The sequence below is a fragment of the Perna viridis genome, chromosome 11 (genome assembly GCF_037379345.1).
Source record: "Perna viridis isolate PV_CMFRI_1.1 ecotype Kerala chromosome 11, ASM3737934v1, whole genome shotgun sequence".
Taxonomy (NCBI): Eukaryota; Metazoa; Mollusca; class Bivalvia; order Mytilida; family Mytilidae; genus Perna; species Perna viridis.
Window position 1 is genome coordinate 15,913,779 of NC_142455.1, and position 17,211 is coordinate 15,930,989.

At 34.3% G+C, this 17,211-nt stretch overlaps 3 protein-coding genes across 3 annotated transcripts; 1 reads left to right on the top strand and 2 right to left on the bottom strand.

The window, feature by feature from the left end:
- Window positions 1-1,028: 1,028 nt before the first annotated feature.
- LOC148603112 (uncharacterized) lies at window positions 1,029-2,094 on the bottom strand. Its single transcript, XM_088552873.1, has one exon. It carries the CDS (start codon window positions 1,804-1,806, stop codon window positions 1,114-1,116), a length of 693 nt encoding a protein of 230 aa, XP_088408999.1. The 5' UTR covers window positions 1,807-2,094; the 3' UTR covers window positions 1,029-1,113.
- Window positions 2,095-3,491: 1,397 nt separating this feature from the next.
- LOC148603113 (endoribonuclease YbeY-like) lies at window positions 3,492-5,781 on the top strand. The gene is made up of 3 exons (XM_088552874.1): window positions 3,492-3,755; window positions 4,277-4,408; window positions 4,857-5,781. Exons 1-3 carry the CDS (start codon window positions 3,546-3,548, stop codon window positions 5,010-5,012), a joined length of 498 nt encoding a protein of 165 aa, XP_088409000.1. The 5' UTR covers window positions 3,492-3,545; the 3' UTR covers window positions 5,013-5,781.
- Window positions 5,782-10,937: 5,156 nt separating this feature from the next.
- Window positions 10,938-12,187, bottom strand: LOC148603114 (uncharacterized). Its single transcript, XM_088552730.1, has 2 exons — window positions 11,793-12,187; window positions 10,938-11,242 (listed from the first exon to the last, which is right to left on the bottom strand). The coding sequence occupies exons 1-2, from the start codon at window positions 12,157-12,159 to the stop codon at window positions 11,193-11,195; spliced, it is 417 nt and encodes a 138-aa protein (XP_088408856.1). The 5' UTR covers window positions 12,160-12,187; the 3' UTR covers window positions 10,938-11,192.
- Between the last annotated feature and the right edge of the window lie 5,024 nt (window positions 12,188-17,211).

Genomic DNA, 17,211 nt, shown 5'->3' on the forward strand with positions numbered 1-17,211 from the left:
CAGGTAATAACGCACAGCTTCAGAGCAATTTTGAAATTCTGCAAGTTAATTAGTCTTTAAAAACGTGAAAAAACTCTAGCTCCCGGGCGTCTGGGAAAATTGGGTAGATTTTCATGGGATATTTGTATTAAACCATGAGTAATAAACTTTTGGTCTAGATTAATTACTGACAAAGATGGAAAAGTATCTTTTATGTGATACATGTATAAGCTTTGTCTAAAATGATATAAAACATTGTAATGCTGAAATACGTAAAATCCATTTTAAATAAACGTGGTTTGTCACATTTGTGGGAAAATCAAAATTTTTAAAGTATTCTATGGTTTAACAATACAGCTAAACAAATACTGAAATATCTGGTCAATCAGAAATGGTTATCAAATGGAAGAGATTCGAACGCCAAGATCATTAAATAATGGAATTTACAAGGACACTCTCAAATATGAGTATTAGCTTAACATTTTAGACAATAAAAATGCAATTTCGGATTATGAATCATAAGTCACCCATAGAATCGGGAAGACTGCCAAATTATGTCGAAATCACTGGGGATGAATTCCGCTCTCTTTTAGTATGTGACTCTCTTACTACGGATAGAAGAAAATATATGACGAATGAACATATCTTCAGATGAAAAACCACCATCTCCATAATCTTAATAACCTATACTAATTTATTCGAGCAATTAACAAAAAATTGGAGTATCCAGGGTAGATTATTTCTTTGATATATACATTGTTTTCAAATCTAATTTTTTACTTATCTGCTTGAGCTGTAATACGAGTAATCTCCAAGTGCTACATTCTGTGTATTGTGATATGTAATATTTGTATTATAAATGCATGTTTGTATTTCTCTGTACTAAATGAATTTGGTTTTCAGAGAATACAGAAAGTATCATATAAAAAGAATATCCGAATCTCTTATACATAGATTTAACTATAGGATTTTTTTTAAATCTAATTTGGTTTTTTGGTTTATGTGGGTTTGGTGTAGAATTATCCAACATTAGAGAAAAAAAAATAGAATACCGGGTTTAGGTGTGTTTAATTCGGGGTGATTAAAACACAAAGTTGCGATGCAGTAACTTTTCAAAGACTTAAGATAACCTTCTCAATGAAATAACTTTGTTTCTGTCAATTGAAATACAGGATCATCTGGGGTTTTTATTGTTGGTCGTGATTGACACTCCCTCTTGATCAAGCGCCCTGGTCGTTTCCATTTTTTCTCCAACTTTTCTATGTACGCTTTTTTACCCTTCTCGAGTTCGCCAGCTTTCCGTAGCAGAACTTCCTCGGTCCTTATCCTCCGTTTTTCAGCACGCAATGAAACATTTTCCATGTGTTCTAAATGTCTCATTCTTGCCTCAAATATTTTCTGCTCAACTCTTCTTCCACTTTCTCGAAGTCTGCTGTGATCTTTGGGATGCCATAATTCACGACCACTTTTTACTCGGGGTTCACTACTTTGCATTGTCTGGGACCGTTTCTTGCTGTTTTCACTTGCTTTACATATATCATCGAAAAAAGACTTGGGCAGATTTCCAGTAAACAACAACTTCACAAGAAACGGTGTGCCATACGACCATAAGTTAGACTGATCCGTCAACTTGCGCTTGGTTTCTTCGTTGGTGTACAAAGATGTTAGTGTGGGATACTTGTTGTGGAATTTCTTAACGGCGCCACAGAAGTCTTCTTTCGTTTCGTGTACATTCGGCAACTTTTTTGTCTTCTTGTAGAACTTAGGAACTTCGTGAGTGTTTCTTAACGGAACACATGGTAAGTTTTGTACACATGCCGTCGTCATTCCAAATCACCATGTTCTTCATACATTCCCCGTGTGACGTGTCTGACGGCTATCGTTAAAGAAGTTGCCATAGGCTGGCTCAACGTCACAGCTAGACAATCGATCGATGCCAAGATAGGCAAAATTAAAAGGGCCGGGTGGTCAGATACTGTGTTGAAAAGGTACCTTTGAAAAACACACAGAAAGCAATATAGTTCAATAAACAATCAAGCAAATTAGTTATTAAGCAAGTGAATATTACGCATATTTTTTCATGTGTGTGCTGACACTCCCCTTTGTGAAATCACCTCTGTTATCGCATTTTTATCTCTATACACCTATACATTCAGAGATTTATAATTTTTTAAGGTGGATTCCCGGAGAAAAGGGCTCCCAGGCTACGCTTAGCTCAGTGTTTTTTTTTTACTCTGTAATAAATTGCTAGAAATTAACAAAATTTTTCAACAAGAAGAAGAAGAAAAAAAAACCAGGTTCCAACTTCGGACTCCGTGGATATATATGACACTGTGTACTTTGCATTTCCGAACTTGAAATAAATTGTATTGCTGAAAATTTTTAATTAGCGGAAACTTATTAGAGCCCGCTTTCTATAAAGCAAGTACTAAGTTTTAACCTGAAAATTAAAAAAAAAAAAAAAAAAAAAAGAGAGAGAGAGAGAAAAAGAAGCCACTTCGTACGATCTGGTTTATGTCCTTACGAAAATGTCCGTTTGCATCAGTAATGACCTCCGATTGCTGTAATGGCCACCGACGTTGCCTTGGTGCATTACAGCATCTTCGTTCATTATCAATATCGCGGGCATGTTCATGGTCAGTCGAAATATTTTGTATCGAGGAAAAGGTGGACCGAGTTATCAGGTAATGTACTCATACTTTTCGAAAATTGTATTCATTTAACTTAACACATTTAAATATAACTGTCAACTGAAAAAAAAAAAACTGGCTTTATTAAGGCTAAAAACCACTAATTCCACTTTCCATAGGCTTCTATGCTAATTTCACTATATTCAATGGCTTCTATGGACTTTACCTTAACTTTAACCTGCAGAGGACTATATATCAGCATGATTCTACATATGTCAGCTCGCAATCCTCAGAATGGCATGTGGGGTTAGCAGACTTGCAGTGCAGTACTGGTCACCGGAAGTGAAGGGTCTATAAAGGCTAAAAACCACTAATTCCACTTCCCATAGGCTTCTATGCTAATTTCACAATATTCAATGGCTTCTCTGGACTTTACCTTAACTTTAACCTGCAGATGACTATATATCAGCATGATTCTACATATGTCAGCTCACAATCCTCAGAATGGCATGTGGGGTTAGCAGACTTGCAGTGCAGTACTGGTCACCGGAAGTGAAGGGTCTATAAATAGCATGGGAAATCCCAGTGTTTTCACAAGACAGGGGTATATTTAAAAATCATTATGGAGATTAGGCTTCACATCACAAGAAGCAAAATGCACCTATAAAATGTACAGAAATGTTTTTCCTTTCAGAAACTGTTTAAATTTTTTAAATAAGATGAGAACTTTTTTCACAGCACTACGAGGAACAGGGGTAATTTCTGCGTAGGACTATTTTTGCGTACGTTCCAAATGCTCATTGGTTGAATTGGTGGTCTGTAACCTTTAGTCGTTTACGGCTTAAGTAATTAAAAGGTACCTTCTCTACCATTAAAATTTTCGAAGTCGTAAGCGATCTACTTTCACTTTCGGTTTAACCATGTAACAAGGATAATATGAGTTTCCTACTTCGTAATTTACAAAGATCAGTGAAAATCAATACAGTTTTGTTTGAGTACCATGTAAATCTAATAAGAAAAATTATGAGAGTTAACTCTTATGATATGGCAGTTATTTGTTTCGAGGACGACAAAGTGCAGAATTTGAACAGAGAATACAGAGGTATTGATGAGCCTACGGACGTTTTAGCCTTTCCCTTTTTAGATGTAAGTCAAAGATTTATCATTTGCTTAAAACAATATAAACGTTCTGGAATAGTTGTCTTTTCTGGATCTTCCAGCAAATTCCATAGCTTTTAACAAATTCAAATTCGCAACTCAATCAAAAGGCCCAAGTTACATAAATGATGAATGACGCTACACAATCATATCACAATGTAGTGAATTGTACTAAAGCAATATTATATAAGATATTACAGTATTTCTACAAGTTAGGCAATTAATAAAAGAACAGGTCATTTTAAGTATAGTTAAACAATTACCACTTAAGTATTTTGTAAGAACATTTATATATATATTGAGAACATTGGATATCTTTTTAACTTATTCTGTATGGGCAGATAAATACTTTTAACTATCCGAATGACATTTTAGTGTATAATATAGATTAATCTTAATCTTCATGATAATTTGATATTGTTTAAGTGTGCCGCAAATCCCTTTTGTTAGTAAATATTGCTTGAAAATCACTGAATACAGTAATGAAACAACAGTCTGATTTTTTGTAGATCACACACCCTGGTGAAATTCCTGATATTGATAACCCAGAGGAAAGGATACTTGGTGATATTGTACTTGGTTTGCCATACATACACAAGGACTGTAAAACAAACTCACAAAAAATAGAAGAAGTATTGCCAGTAAGTGACAGAATACTTTATAGTCTGATACTGTATTTATACTGAATGGAGAAGCAAAGAACCATTGAAATTTGTCACAATGGTGGGACCTAACTATTGAAAAAAAGTCAATCAGTCATAATACACTCCCATTTACCCTTCGGTTATCTTCATGATTCAAGCTGGAGATCTGACTTTAGTTAGCTTACTAGTTTTCGAGTCAAAACTCATTATATTTAAGTATATTTGTAAATTGGAAATTGTTTTCTTTTGCTTCATTCATGCAAGAATCCACTTTCTTAGAATGATAAACATTTTGCTGAAAAAAACTTGAAGACCTTGGATGAATATAAGCAGATTAACCAGTTGTCTTATATATTGAACCTTGATGGCTCAAACATGCCCAGATATGCTTTTCTTCATCTTCTTCTTTTCAAAACATCCTTAAAACCAACTGCATTCATTTCAGATAATGGTTACACATGGAATATGTCATTTAATTGGATATGACCATGAAGATGAGAAGCAATGGGACCTTATGTACAAGAAGGAGCTTGAGATCTTACAGAAATTCAATACTGAGGCTGGATTGAGTTGTAAACCTCTGCTTGGCATTGGACACTGATCTAACTTTGCAGGCAGTTACAGCATTAAAACATTGGTTTTACAAAGTCGTGCTAATTTGTCACTGGATGCAAAGTGAAAACAGTACAGGAGTTATTGTTTCCAACAACTTGAATCAGAGACTGTATTTTGTATGCAGTACATTACTGAAAATGAAAACAGATTTTTGTTTTATGGAAAGTGGTTAGCATAAAGCATTTGATTGTGTATTATTTTAAGCATTATATTGCTTAGGCAGTAGTAAACAAAGTCAGTTAAACTGTTACAGAATTTCACCACAATGATAAACCAGAAATTCTACTTCATGTCAAAAATACACGTAGAAGATTATTTGCATGATGTGGTATTATTTTATATACAGATATAATTGCATAATAATTGCCCTGATATCACATTCTTCATGAATCTTATTTCTTTTCTCAAAGGTCAACATTTGTTCCTGAACTGTAACACACATAATTTTTGGAAGTTATGCGCTCGTAAGACATAAAGTGATCATTGTCGTACGCGCTTAAGTATAAAGGTCAAGCTTGAATAAATTAGTCAAACAATCATATATCTATTTTATTGTTATTGTGTATGCTAATCATATCGAAACCTCAATTTACTATTTTTATTTACATTTGATTATGAATGATCACCTGGACTTTTCTTATAACAAACTAAGTCTCTTAATTCATTTTTTGTGGTTTTGTTCAAGTCTTCAGCTATATCCTATAAATACTGAGATTTATGTTTGTTTTTTAAAATAAAAAAAAACATAACTAAAAGTTTTTGTGCTTTATTTATGCACTTTGATTAGCAACCAATCAATTATAACACATAAGGAAATTCAGAAGGGTTTTTTGATATGAATACCTCATATCTTATAGCTGAACATGCAAATGTAAAACTTACAAAAAAATTCTGAAGTTTTGACATCAAAGCCATTGTAAATTTTCTTTTGTTGTATTAGATTTTATGATCTTTTTTAATCCTGAGACTTAACATGAAGCTATGAGGCTAGAGTTGCAGTTATTCTTACAAAAAGGAACTGAACAATTTTTCTTAGTATTCTTGACACAAGTAGGACCAATTAAACACTGATTAAGGAGGTAGACCTAGAGTAAGGGACATAACTATTGAAATCAGTGATATGTTTGTATCATATTCAATTTCACCAAAGCTTATCAAGCTTTCATTTCAAACGGAATGAAATCAGTCCAAGTTACTTTGATGCTTCAATGAGAATGACAGGAGCGGATTCAGGCGGGGGTGTGGCGGGCATGCGCCACCCCTAAAATTTGCAAAGTATGGGTTGTCGGGTAGATTTAGGCGGTTTTACGTTGAAACTTTAATTTCTCACTAATTTTACCACAAAAGATATCTACATTGCACCCACTCTATAAAAGTATTTCAAAAATTTAACCTAAAAAAATTTAACTGCGCCCCCTGATTTAAAATCCTTGATCCGCGCCTGAATGATGTAAAATACTGAATACAATTGTTCCAATGATTTGTAAGAGTTGTGTCTACCTCGAGCTCCTCCCTCTAAAAATCCAAGAGGGGAAAGGAGTCATGGCCATCGCCACTATACGTCACCTAAGTTACATGATGTCTCCATAGATGGTCTCCTTCCTTTCATACGAAAACCTCTAGGACTTCATCACATTAGAACCAAACTTTATTCTATACCTCTCACTTTACTACACTCCTTTTACAAAACAAGTCTTGACACTCCTGTTTCTGACACCACTTCATCATTATACAGACTTGTTGCCATCATTTTGGATATTGGTTTCCACAGACTCTTTAGACCTGTTTGTGTGAAAAGTCAAGATGAAGAAAAACGATCATTTCTTCCACTACCGTTTGTCAACAAAGGTATAAATGCAATTAGTTTGGCTAACATCCTTCATCACAAAAACGTTACCAACAAAATTCCCCCATATTTCAAAGACAAATCCATACCAATTATTTCATATTCCTATATTTCACTCATTGCATCCAAAATTTTCAATTATAAAAGGCTATTAAAGAACCACGAAATTGAGGACTTCAAGGCTAAACCGCCTGACTGTTCTTGCAAAAACTCACCATTCAAATATGGCCCTTCTGGTCACGTCGTTACAGGAGATTTAACCATCATCGAAAACGAATTTCTGCGTAATATCCTTTCTAAAGGTCCCAAGTACCGTGAACCACGCTCCATAAATTGGAACTATAACTTTAAAGTTCTTATGGATTCCGTCGAGGACTATGCAAGAAAATGGATAAAACGAGAACAAGAAGACATTGATTCTCTGTCAGAGTGATTGAAGGCCGTGATTGAAACGAATGAAAGTTTTAAGTATTTCAATGCGTGCCAAGGCGACATCGGTTTTCAAAGACCCCGATGTAGCAAAAATATTGTCTACTATACATGACAAATATGTTGTCGTACCAGCAGACAAAGCCCAAAACAACATTGTTTTTGTCTGCAAAACGTTTTACATCCAATGTTTATTATCAGAGGTAGACGTAGAAAATAATAGCAGTGATTAGACCTATACTGCTACCGCACTCTCCAAAGAAGAGATTGTGGAAAACCATAAATCTGTGCTATCCTCGTATAGCCTTTCTACCAAGGACGATGATTGTGATTTACCGTCTGTGTACTGGATTCCTTAATCCACAAGAATCCATACAAGCAACGTTTCATGGCTGAATCTGCAAAATGTACCACCAAACCTCTTTCAAAACTTTTAACTTCTATACTCACAACTGTCAAAGAGGGTCTACAGTCCTACCACAATACTCGTTACTCCCATAGTGGTATTAATACATTGTGGATCCTGAAAAATTCGAAAGATCTTTTGGAGACAATCAGTTCAAGACTATTATCTGAATATAACAGCATTAAAACCTGTGATTTTTAAACACTGTATACTTCTGTTCCCCATACTCAGTGATTTTTCAACACTTTATACTTCTATTCCCCATTCTCAGTTAAAATCCCTACTTAAAAACATTATACATCGTTGTTTTTCCCAAAAAGATAATACTCCTAGATACAAATATATAGTTCTTGGTAGAGATTCCTCATACTTTGTAAGAAATAATACCAAATCATCTTCCATATATACAGAGGAAGATGTTTACAAAATGCTGGAAATTTTTAATCGACAACATATTTGTCCAGCGTGATGGACGTGTTTTTCAACAAATGGTCGGCATTCCAATGGGAACAAATTGTGCTTCTTTACTTGCTGACCTTTTCCTTCACTCTTATGAGACTGACTTTATAGCTGATCTGATCCGAAAGAAAGAATATCCTTTAGCTAGATCCTTTAATCTCAGTTTCCGCTATATAGATGACGTATTATCTTTAAACAATCCTAATTTCAGGGATTTTATACATAGCATCTACCCCAAAGAACTTGAGATAAAGGATACTACAGACACTGTGAAGTCAGCCTCATATCTTGACCTACACTTAGAAATCGATGGTAAAGGAAAACTATTGACCAAACTTTACGACAAACGCGATGGCTTTTCATTCAAAATTGTCAACTTTCCTGTCATCTGTGGCAACATCCCTTCAGCACCTGCGTATGTAGTGTTCAAATCACAACTCATACGTTATGCCAGAGCTTGCCGAAACTACGCAGACTTTTTGTTTCGCGCTAGAACTCTAACAAATAGGCTTTGGAACAGGGTTATGTTGCTACAAGATTGAAGTCATCACTACAGAAGTTTTGTGGTCGTCATCATGAACTTGTGGATCGTTATGCTGTATCCATCTGCACCAAGAAAACTGATTTATTCAACGGGTCATAGTGTTCCTTTCCTCGTTTGTCTATCCCGAACTTGACTTTTTATGAGCAACTTGGCGGGTGTTTCTAGAAAAGCAGAGGACGCTTACCCTACCGGTGCACCTGGTCCATGCTCCCGGTTTTTAGTGGCGTCCGAGTTGCTCATTTGCTTTTGTTACATTGTATGTATGATTTTAGTTACTTTATATTCTCTGTTGTGTATGTCCATGTCCATTTTCCATGTCTGGTCTTTGTCCCTGGATTACATTCTTTTGATTACCGCTATAACCTTGGTTCCCTCGATTACTCTTCCTTAAATGTTTCTTATAAGAAAATTTAGGATGAGGACAAGTTCAAAAATTACATTTAAATTAATGAAAGTGCATTTACTTAAAGTTGGTATTTTTTTTTCACAGTGACACATTTTCTAACATTACAATGTTTGTTTTCACGTTCTGTGCTCTACGGTGAACACATTTATAAATACAAGTAAGCGGATAAGGAGATGGGTTTATTACACTGGCAAATCCAGAGAGTCACCTAAAGGGGAAGAGGGATTGGGTAGGGGCAAGCAAAAAATCTTTGTTAAGCACTTTTTTATTCGTGCACGTTCACACAAAAAATGTGTTATTTTCAAATTCATACGCCCCTCCCCCTTTTGATCCGCCTATGGGTTAAACACAAGCTTTTCTATTTTTAAAAAAGATAAAGTAAAACAGCTTCCAGTGTAGTGCCCATAGATCTGACTTCCATATCGGTCTTATTTTATCTATAACTTAGAATAAAGAATCGGTTTCTTTTTCGTGGAAACCTGCCGTTGCGGCACATTTTTTTTAAAACTTATTTTGGTTGAAATATTTTTGTAAAAACATTTTATATAATCAAATTACCGTTTTTGTATATTTGTTTTGTAACAGGACATAGTGTATGGCTGTTCAAAATCTCATGTTCCGGGTTACCTATTCGTTTATATTATAATATAAAGATGTACTATACAAATAGTCTTTTAAGTGGCAATAGTGCACATCACCTTCTAACCCAATTGTTTCAACATACTACATTTGTACGACCAAACTATAAAACATGTGTTGTTGTATTGATGTTCTGAAGTTCTGAGATGTTTTCTTTGATCTCTGTCGCGTCTAAGTAAAATGAATAATAAATATTATTAAGGTTTGGGAAAATGATTTTCGCGTAAAGTAATTTATGAAATTTTAAAGTTATATTTTAGGACTTTATAAAACAATCAGGTTGTTATACTGGTATGTGAGAACTTTGGAGTTATCCAATGTCTGTCAATGCCTAATAGTAGTATTAGATATTCCAAGGCTACCCCAGCAATGCTAAAGGTTGTCGCAAGCCATTTTCTGGCTTGGTGCTATCCTGGAGTACGGAGGACGGAATTCTAACATCTTAGGAGGAGTAATTCCAATGCACATACAAAAAAGAGATGAACTTTATAGAAAATGTCTTCACTGTTAATGGATCTGTATGAAAGTGCATCACACAATTCCAGGATTGTAGTACTAACATGGCGTGTAAGGGATTATGACCTAATCCGTTGAGGAATTGGAACTTAATGGGACCGGATTTATTAAAAAACAACATGTTTTTGCAAAGGAAATCAAGGCAATCAGGATTGAAGCGTTGCATGATTAAAAAAAAAAACACACACATACACAACCCAAGGACAACGATCAAACGAAGAAAACATACACGCAAAACAAAGAACATAAAATAACTTAAACACTCCTGGTTTTTTAAGGGAGTTCATATATGGCCAGTGCTTTTTTTTTTGTGTGTGTGGCGTCTTGTTTCCGCTATCTTCAGTTTTTTTTGTGAAGTTTTATTCGCTACATCGTGTATAAAGATCGTCTTTGTTTCATGTGTCCATGTTTAGGCCATTTATTTTATTTTATTTTATTTTATTTTGGGGGGGGTTGACGTATTTGAATCGCTTCGGTACTTTACTTAAACAACACGCGCACAGAAATAATACTATAAAAATATAAGCATTCAGTACTTGAAAAGGTGGTGATTTAAAGCAAATAACATCAGTTTTACGTCTGCTAGTTTTGTTTTGTTATTTGATGGTTTCTAACGATTTTATATCGCACTTTTCATTGACGTTGGCTGTATAAAAGACGACCAAATCCATATCGATACCTGTTGTTTTTTATTATTATTTCACTCATAACAAAACTAATCTAAAATATGAGACTAACTCTTTGTATCCAATACTGCAGAGTTTCATAAATATCACATATTTAGGGACTTTTTTTCTTTTAAGGGATTTAAGAACCGATAACACAAAACAAATTAATGTATGAGTCACTATTTCTGAGTCCCGATCCGTTTTGTTTTTCCCGTTCTCCAGATATGATCCTCACTTTTTTGTTACTGCGTCTTCAGAACCAATCATCAAAAGCATTGTACATCATGGCTGCTTGTGACAAACCTACAGAAAATAAATAAATAATGTGTAGAAAATATTCATTTTGTCGGTTCCGTTTTCCCTAACCAACCGGTGTAGATTTTGGTGGGGGGGGGGGTGAGCGAGCGGTCTCCTTTAAATGGACAAATCATTTGTGGGAACAGTAAAAGAATACAAAAAGCATTGCGCAAATCGATTTTAACAAAATATGATATACACCAATACTTGTATCTAAAAGGGACAATGGTAAGGAATTGTCCTCTAAAAAAATTTCTCTTCGCACTACTTGGCAATCTACACCCTTTTAATACCGTCAGATCCGGGTTCTGCCACTCGCCCATGTCAGTAGATTTCTGATTTTCCTAGTAGCAATGCATTGAAACCGTCACAGATTGTTTTTGTTTTGTTAAATATTGATTAAGATTAATTAATTTATCGGATCCGAATTTTAACACGGCTCAGTATTTAAGCATAGACAGGTAAGCACTTTATTTTCTTAATCTGCATGAACTCTTGAATTAGTTTGTCATTTTTCCCAAAACTACTAAACTTCAAAAAATGATTTGGTTCTTACCTCCGAAAAAATTTCTCTGTGGTTGAAAGAAGTTTTGATATCTTGTCGGGGTATTAAAACGAGATTGTTGCCTAGGTTGACTCCGCGAAGTTTGTCGTCGCCGATTAGCTGACGGATTTCTGGATCTTTGTGTACGCGATCGTCGGATTCCAAACCGTGATCTCTGTGGTCGTCTTTGTTGCCTTCCAAATCTTGAGAATAATCGGTTTCCATAGTAGTAATCATCTGAGTCGTCCTCATACAAGTCATCGTTGTCGTAATAACTATCAACGTCCCTGTCGTAATCCCGATAATTATCAGAATCTTGTCCCCAGAACTGGGCAAAAATACTAGTTATTAAGATTGATACCAAAATTAACCGAATCATATTTATGTTATAAGAGATCTCTGGTAAACCAGCTTGATTATTGTGAGTGTTATTACAAAAAAATGAGCGTTTTATATAAATTTTACACGCGAAAATTATCAGCCAATGAAAGTGGTGAGACTTTACATCCAATCAGATTCATCCCCATACTTTCTACGTATTGTTTATTTGGATTTTATAGTATTTTTGCATCATTTGTTTTTATAGATGTTACAATGTCTCTTCAATTTGTTGGAAGTTTATGTGATTGATTAAGTAACTTTCCCCTGCACGATTGAAATATTTTAAAAGGTATTTTCGTTTACGTTTTTATAAACATCATGAAAAGTTCATGATATGACTAATAATACAAATTAACATTTATATCATAATAATTGCCTTATTATTATTATTGTCATGTTATTATTACATACATAAATCTGTGGGTGGACACAGTTTATTTATAGACACTTGCTGATAGTTGTTTTATATTGATAGAAAACTATTGCCAATTTGATATCGGATGTTATTGATTTATATATAAATATGTCACCTTAGATTGATGACGGAGGTGTTAGACAAGGTTTTCCATTAATATCTCTTATCTTTTATCAATCCTCACTTTCAGTAAAGAATTATCTATTCTTATAACTGTTTATATTTCCGCATCTCCAATGAACGAAAGGTGAATACGGTAAAAAAAATACATTCCAACTGCTCAGATTTGAATTGCCAACCTCTGATATATAGAATGCAGGAAACTCGCATAAAGAAGGATTAAATTGTTGTTTTCCACCAAGATCTTATTACACATTCGAATGTAAAGAAACGTTAAACCGACGCTTTCTTGAATTGTTTCCCGTCGTTAACTATTAAGCGCGGTTGCAGTACCGAGGTCGCAAAGGTTTGTATATCCCCGGGGTGCAAAGGTCAATTATGTGTCAAAGTGATCGATGATGTCTGACCGGAACCTTTATAGATATTTTATGATGTGTTACTACATGTCTGTAATTTGATAACTGAATAATTTCATGGCTGATACCAGAAATATTAACTGTGGTACACAAAACATTTTTTGCCAAGAGAAATGAAAAAAAGTTTTCGTCCTTGTATATATCAATAAGGAAACTGAAATCTTAAAGATGGTCAAGGATGGATGAACACAAATAAGTAAGACCAGTGCATCATAGTAAAAGCAGACCTATGTGAAGGAAATATCAAATACCCATAACGACCATAGTACAAACTACGATTTGTTGTAAAAAAGAAACATCATTGTTAGTAACTGACGACTTTAATGTACATGTATCCTCTAACCTTAAGTTTGGGATTCATACATATCATCTACCTTATGCTTGGGACGCGCACTGAACAGCAAGTTCTTGTTTCTTCTACTTTTTGCCATAAGAACAAAAAACTACACAAAAACAAAACTAAACACAAAAAAACAAGCACACTTTAAGAAAACTAGAGGCTATAAAGAGCCTGAATCATTAATAACATTCTATTTTTGTAAAAGCAGCCTTTTGTCCAGAATGCTCATACCTAATTAAGAAACAATCAAGTCAATTCTCAGTCCAGTATTTTCTGAGGAGAAAGTATTTGAAAGTAATAAAATAAAAAACAGCAAAAAAGAAAAGACGTAAAAGAAAATAACTCCAACATGGCTGAAAAGATTTACAAGAAAATGGCTCCACAGATAGATCTTAATACGCAGCACACTTTTTACCATGTCAGAATTTTGCTAAACCTATCGGGCCTGTAGATATATGCGAAAAACTTGTCTGATCCATATGTTCTATTTTTAGTAACGGCGGTCATGTTTTTTTCAGTGAATCAAAAATCCCCGCATAAGTTCTATACAGAATACCCTAAGGAACATCCATATCAAGTTGGTACTAATTACTTTAGTAGTGGCATAGGAGAAGAATTTTTAAAGTTATAACACTAAAAAGTACGACAAACGTCGAAAAGAGGCAATAATCCAACATGGCTTGCTCGACAAATTTACACGAAATTTTGACCACAACGTACAGACAGATCTAATCTCGCTGAACACTTACTTGCGTCAAAATTTAGCTAAATCTATAATGGTTTTGGAGTTGTATGCAAAAAAACTGCTGTTTAACTCCCATGTTCTATTTTCGGTAATGGTGGTCATGTTTTTCAACGAATCAATTTTCCCCACATCAGTTCTATGAAGAATACCATAAGTAACGTTCATACCAAGTTTGATTGTAATTGCCTAATAGTATCAGAGGAGAAGAATTTTGAGAAATCGTTAACTACAACGTCTGAACGGGGTGCCAGGTGATGGCAATAGCTCACTAGGCCATTTTGGCAAGGTGCGCTAAAAAGGATACATAATCACCAAACGATCAGTAATTATAAAACCAATATATTGTTTTATGAGACATCAAATTTTAATATTCTGTTTCTATTCTGCATGTATGGTAATCATTTTTGTAAATTTGACTCTTCATTCGTCGCGTTTAGTACGTAGCTCTTTGAGTAACTGGGGTGTTACAATAACAAATAAAACAAACAAACAAACAAACAAAAACAAACAAACAAACAAACAAACAAAACATTCAAGGCAATTAAAGCTCATCTAATTGTTAAAGGTGACTGAGAGTAAGTCCTAAATTTTGTAATAGTCTGTAATAATAATGACATTAATTCTCTCTTGCATATTTGTTTTCTTTTTCCCCTTTTTTCAGTCAGCTCATGGAGATAAAGAAACCGATAAAGTAGTTAACCGTCGGTCAAAGTGGTTACTGTTCAAAGCAAAAACTTTGAAACTACAAAACCAAGCAATATTCCATCTGCTCTGACTGTTAAATTTGATGATTATATATAAGTTTTTCTTGTTTCTTCAATTATATATTTTTAAAGACAAAAATTCCAAAAAAGGTAAAGAAAAAAGGGGAAAAGGGAAACAAAAAAGAAAAGAAAAGAAAAAAAAAGACTTCATTTTTATACGACCATATAGTCGCATGACAGTGTCGTCGTCGTCGTCCGTCGACACTTGGTTTTCGTACTATAACTTTTATACAAGTATACTTTATATAAAGTATAAAATTTTAAAACAAGGTTTACAAAAGAAAGGCTGATATTGATTTTTGGCGTTTTGACCTCAACAATTTTAAAATTAGGGGCAAAAAGGGGCAAGAACAAGTTTCCTGTAGACGCGTGGTTTTTTGTGCGGTAATTTGAAAATAAGTCGGTTAATTTTAAGGAAATTCTATAACAAGGTTTTTAACCACGACAGGAAGGTTAGTACAAATGGATTTTAGGGGGTTATGGACCCATCTATTTTAAGATTAGGGGTCAAAACAAGCATTTCATGAATTTACTTAACTTTAAAAAAATCACAGGAATGCCTATAATGTTATTTTACAAAATGTTATACCACTATTGTCAGACTGGAATTGATTTTGAAGGTTAAGAACTGACCATTTTAGAAATTAGGGGTCAGAAGTGGGCCGAAACGTGCATTTTCCTAATGTACAGACAATTATTTGACTACATTGTATTAGAGAACGATCGCTCTGAAATCGTATCACAAGGTGCTATACCACCAAAGGAAGCGTGGGATAGATTTTGAGGGTTAAAACCATAACCATTTTTGAATTATGGATCAAAAGCGTCTAAAATTAGCATTTTCCTTGTGCCCGAATAATAACTTGCTTAAAAGTTAATGAATCTCATATGAATTTTACTACACAATGTAAAATATTACAAAAAGTAAGACCGTGATTGATAATTTGGGCTATGACATGAGCTAAGTAAGAACAAGGGGCCAGAAACAAGTAATTGGTCTGATTTTTGGATGATAATTTAAGTAAACAGAAATGGATCGGTCATAACCCCAAAGGAATGTTGCGATTGATTTTGGAGATTTTGACTGGAACCATTTAAAACAAGGGGTCAAAGACTGACCAGTAGTCAAAATTCAAATCTGTTTCAGGTTTGAATGGTGTGTCCATACTTGCCTGTTCAGGGTTCGACCTCTGCGGTCGTAACAAGATGTGCCTGGGAGCATTTTATCACTTTCGGACAGAAAAATAAACTTTTGTTTATTTACCCGAAATTTAAGGTTAAGTATTTTTTACTTTTTGGTCAGTAAAGTATTTTTTGGTGTATTTATCCAAAATTTACGGTTACGCTTATTTTTTGCGCAATTTTGATTTTTTACAGTTCTGCAGATATTATATTAACTTTATTACAATGATATTGAAAGTCTGTTTCATTATTTTGGTAATGGTGAACACCTTCATGGAATTAACATTGTTATAGTGAAACTTTGAAAATTATTTATATGTGTAGAAGTGGGAGACCATCGCCTCTGACAATCAAAGTACAACTCCAACCTTCTCTTGGCGGAACTGTTTCTACTGACGGAAAAGGGGCAGTTCGCCTTAACAATTATGTCTCAGGTAGACGGGGCTCGTTAGCATATTTCAGAAAGAGTAATCGAAGGAACCAAGGTTATAGCGGTAACCAAAAGAATGTAATCCAGGGACAAAGACCAAACATGGAAAACAGACATACACAACAAAGAACATAAAGTAACTAAAATCATACATACAAAGTAACAAAAGCAAATGAGCCTATTTATAGGAGATGGAAACATTCTTAGCCTTCTGAAGCCGATCCATAAATGTATTAAATGATGAGGAATTACCAGACAGAGCCAACTGCAAATCACTTCAGAGACAATGGATATTTGTAGCAATCTTGTTTGTCTTTTTTTTTTGTCTCCTGTATTGAAATGTAGTATTTGTATATGTTGGTTATGTATTTCTTTTGTATAGTCAGTAAAATTGCTTAGATTTGTCAAGAAATAACAAGAAGTAGACCTGCATACGGTGCTTAATTCAAGTAATTAAGGTATATAATGCTTATATTCAGAGTACATCATCCTTGTCTGTGAAATTTGGTATGGATTAACTTGAGTTAAACTAGATAGACCTCTTTGAAATTGTTCCACAAGTGCACTGATTATATAATTATGTGTTTGGTATACAAGGTTTTTGTTGTTCAGTATGCAGGTTTTGTTTGTATATACAA

Bases quoted from the DNA above. Each gene is read 5' to 3' on its own strand.
- LOC148603112 (XM_088552873.1), bottom strand. From the start codon at position 1,806: ATGACGACGGCATGTGTACAAAACTTACCATGTGTTCCGTTAAGAAAC.
- LOC148603114 (XM_088552730.1), bottom strand. From the start codon at position 12,159: ATGATTCGGTTAATTTTGGTATCAATCTTAATAACTAGTATTTTTGCC. The intron at 11,243-11,792 runs GTAAGAACCAAA...TATTTTCTGTAG, and splicing joins ACAGAGAAATTTTTTCGGAG to GTTTGTCACAAGCAGCCATG.
- LOC148603113 (XM_088552874.1), top strand. From the start codon at position 3,546: ATGAGTTTCCTACTTCGTAATTTACAAAGATCAGTGAAAATCAATACA. The intron at 3,756-4,276 runs GTAAGTCAAAGA...GATTTTTTGTAG, and splicing joins TAGCCTTTCCCTTTTTAGAT to ATCACACACCCTGGTGAAAT. The intron at 4,409-4,856 runs GTAAGTGACAGA...CATTCATTTCAG, and splicing joins AAATAGAAGAAGTATTGCCA to ATAATGGTTACACATGGAAT.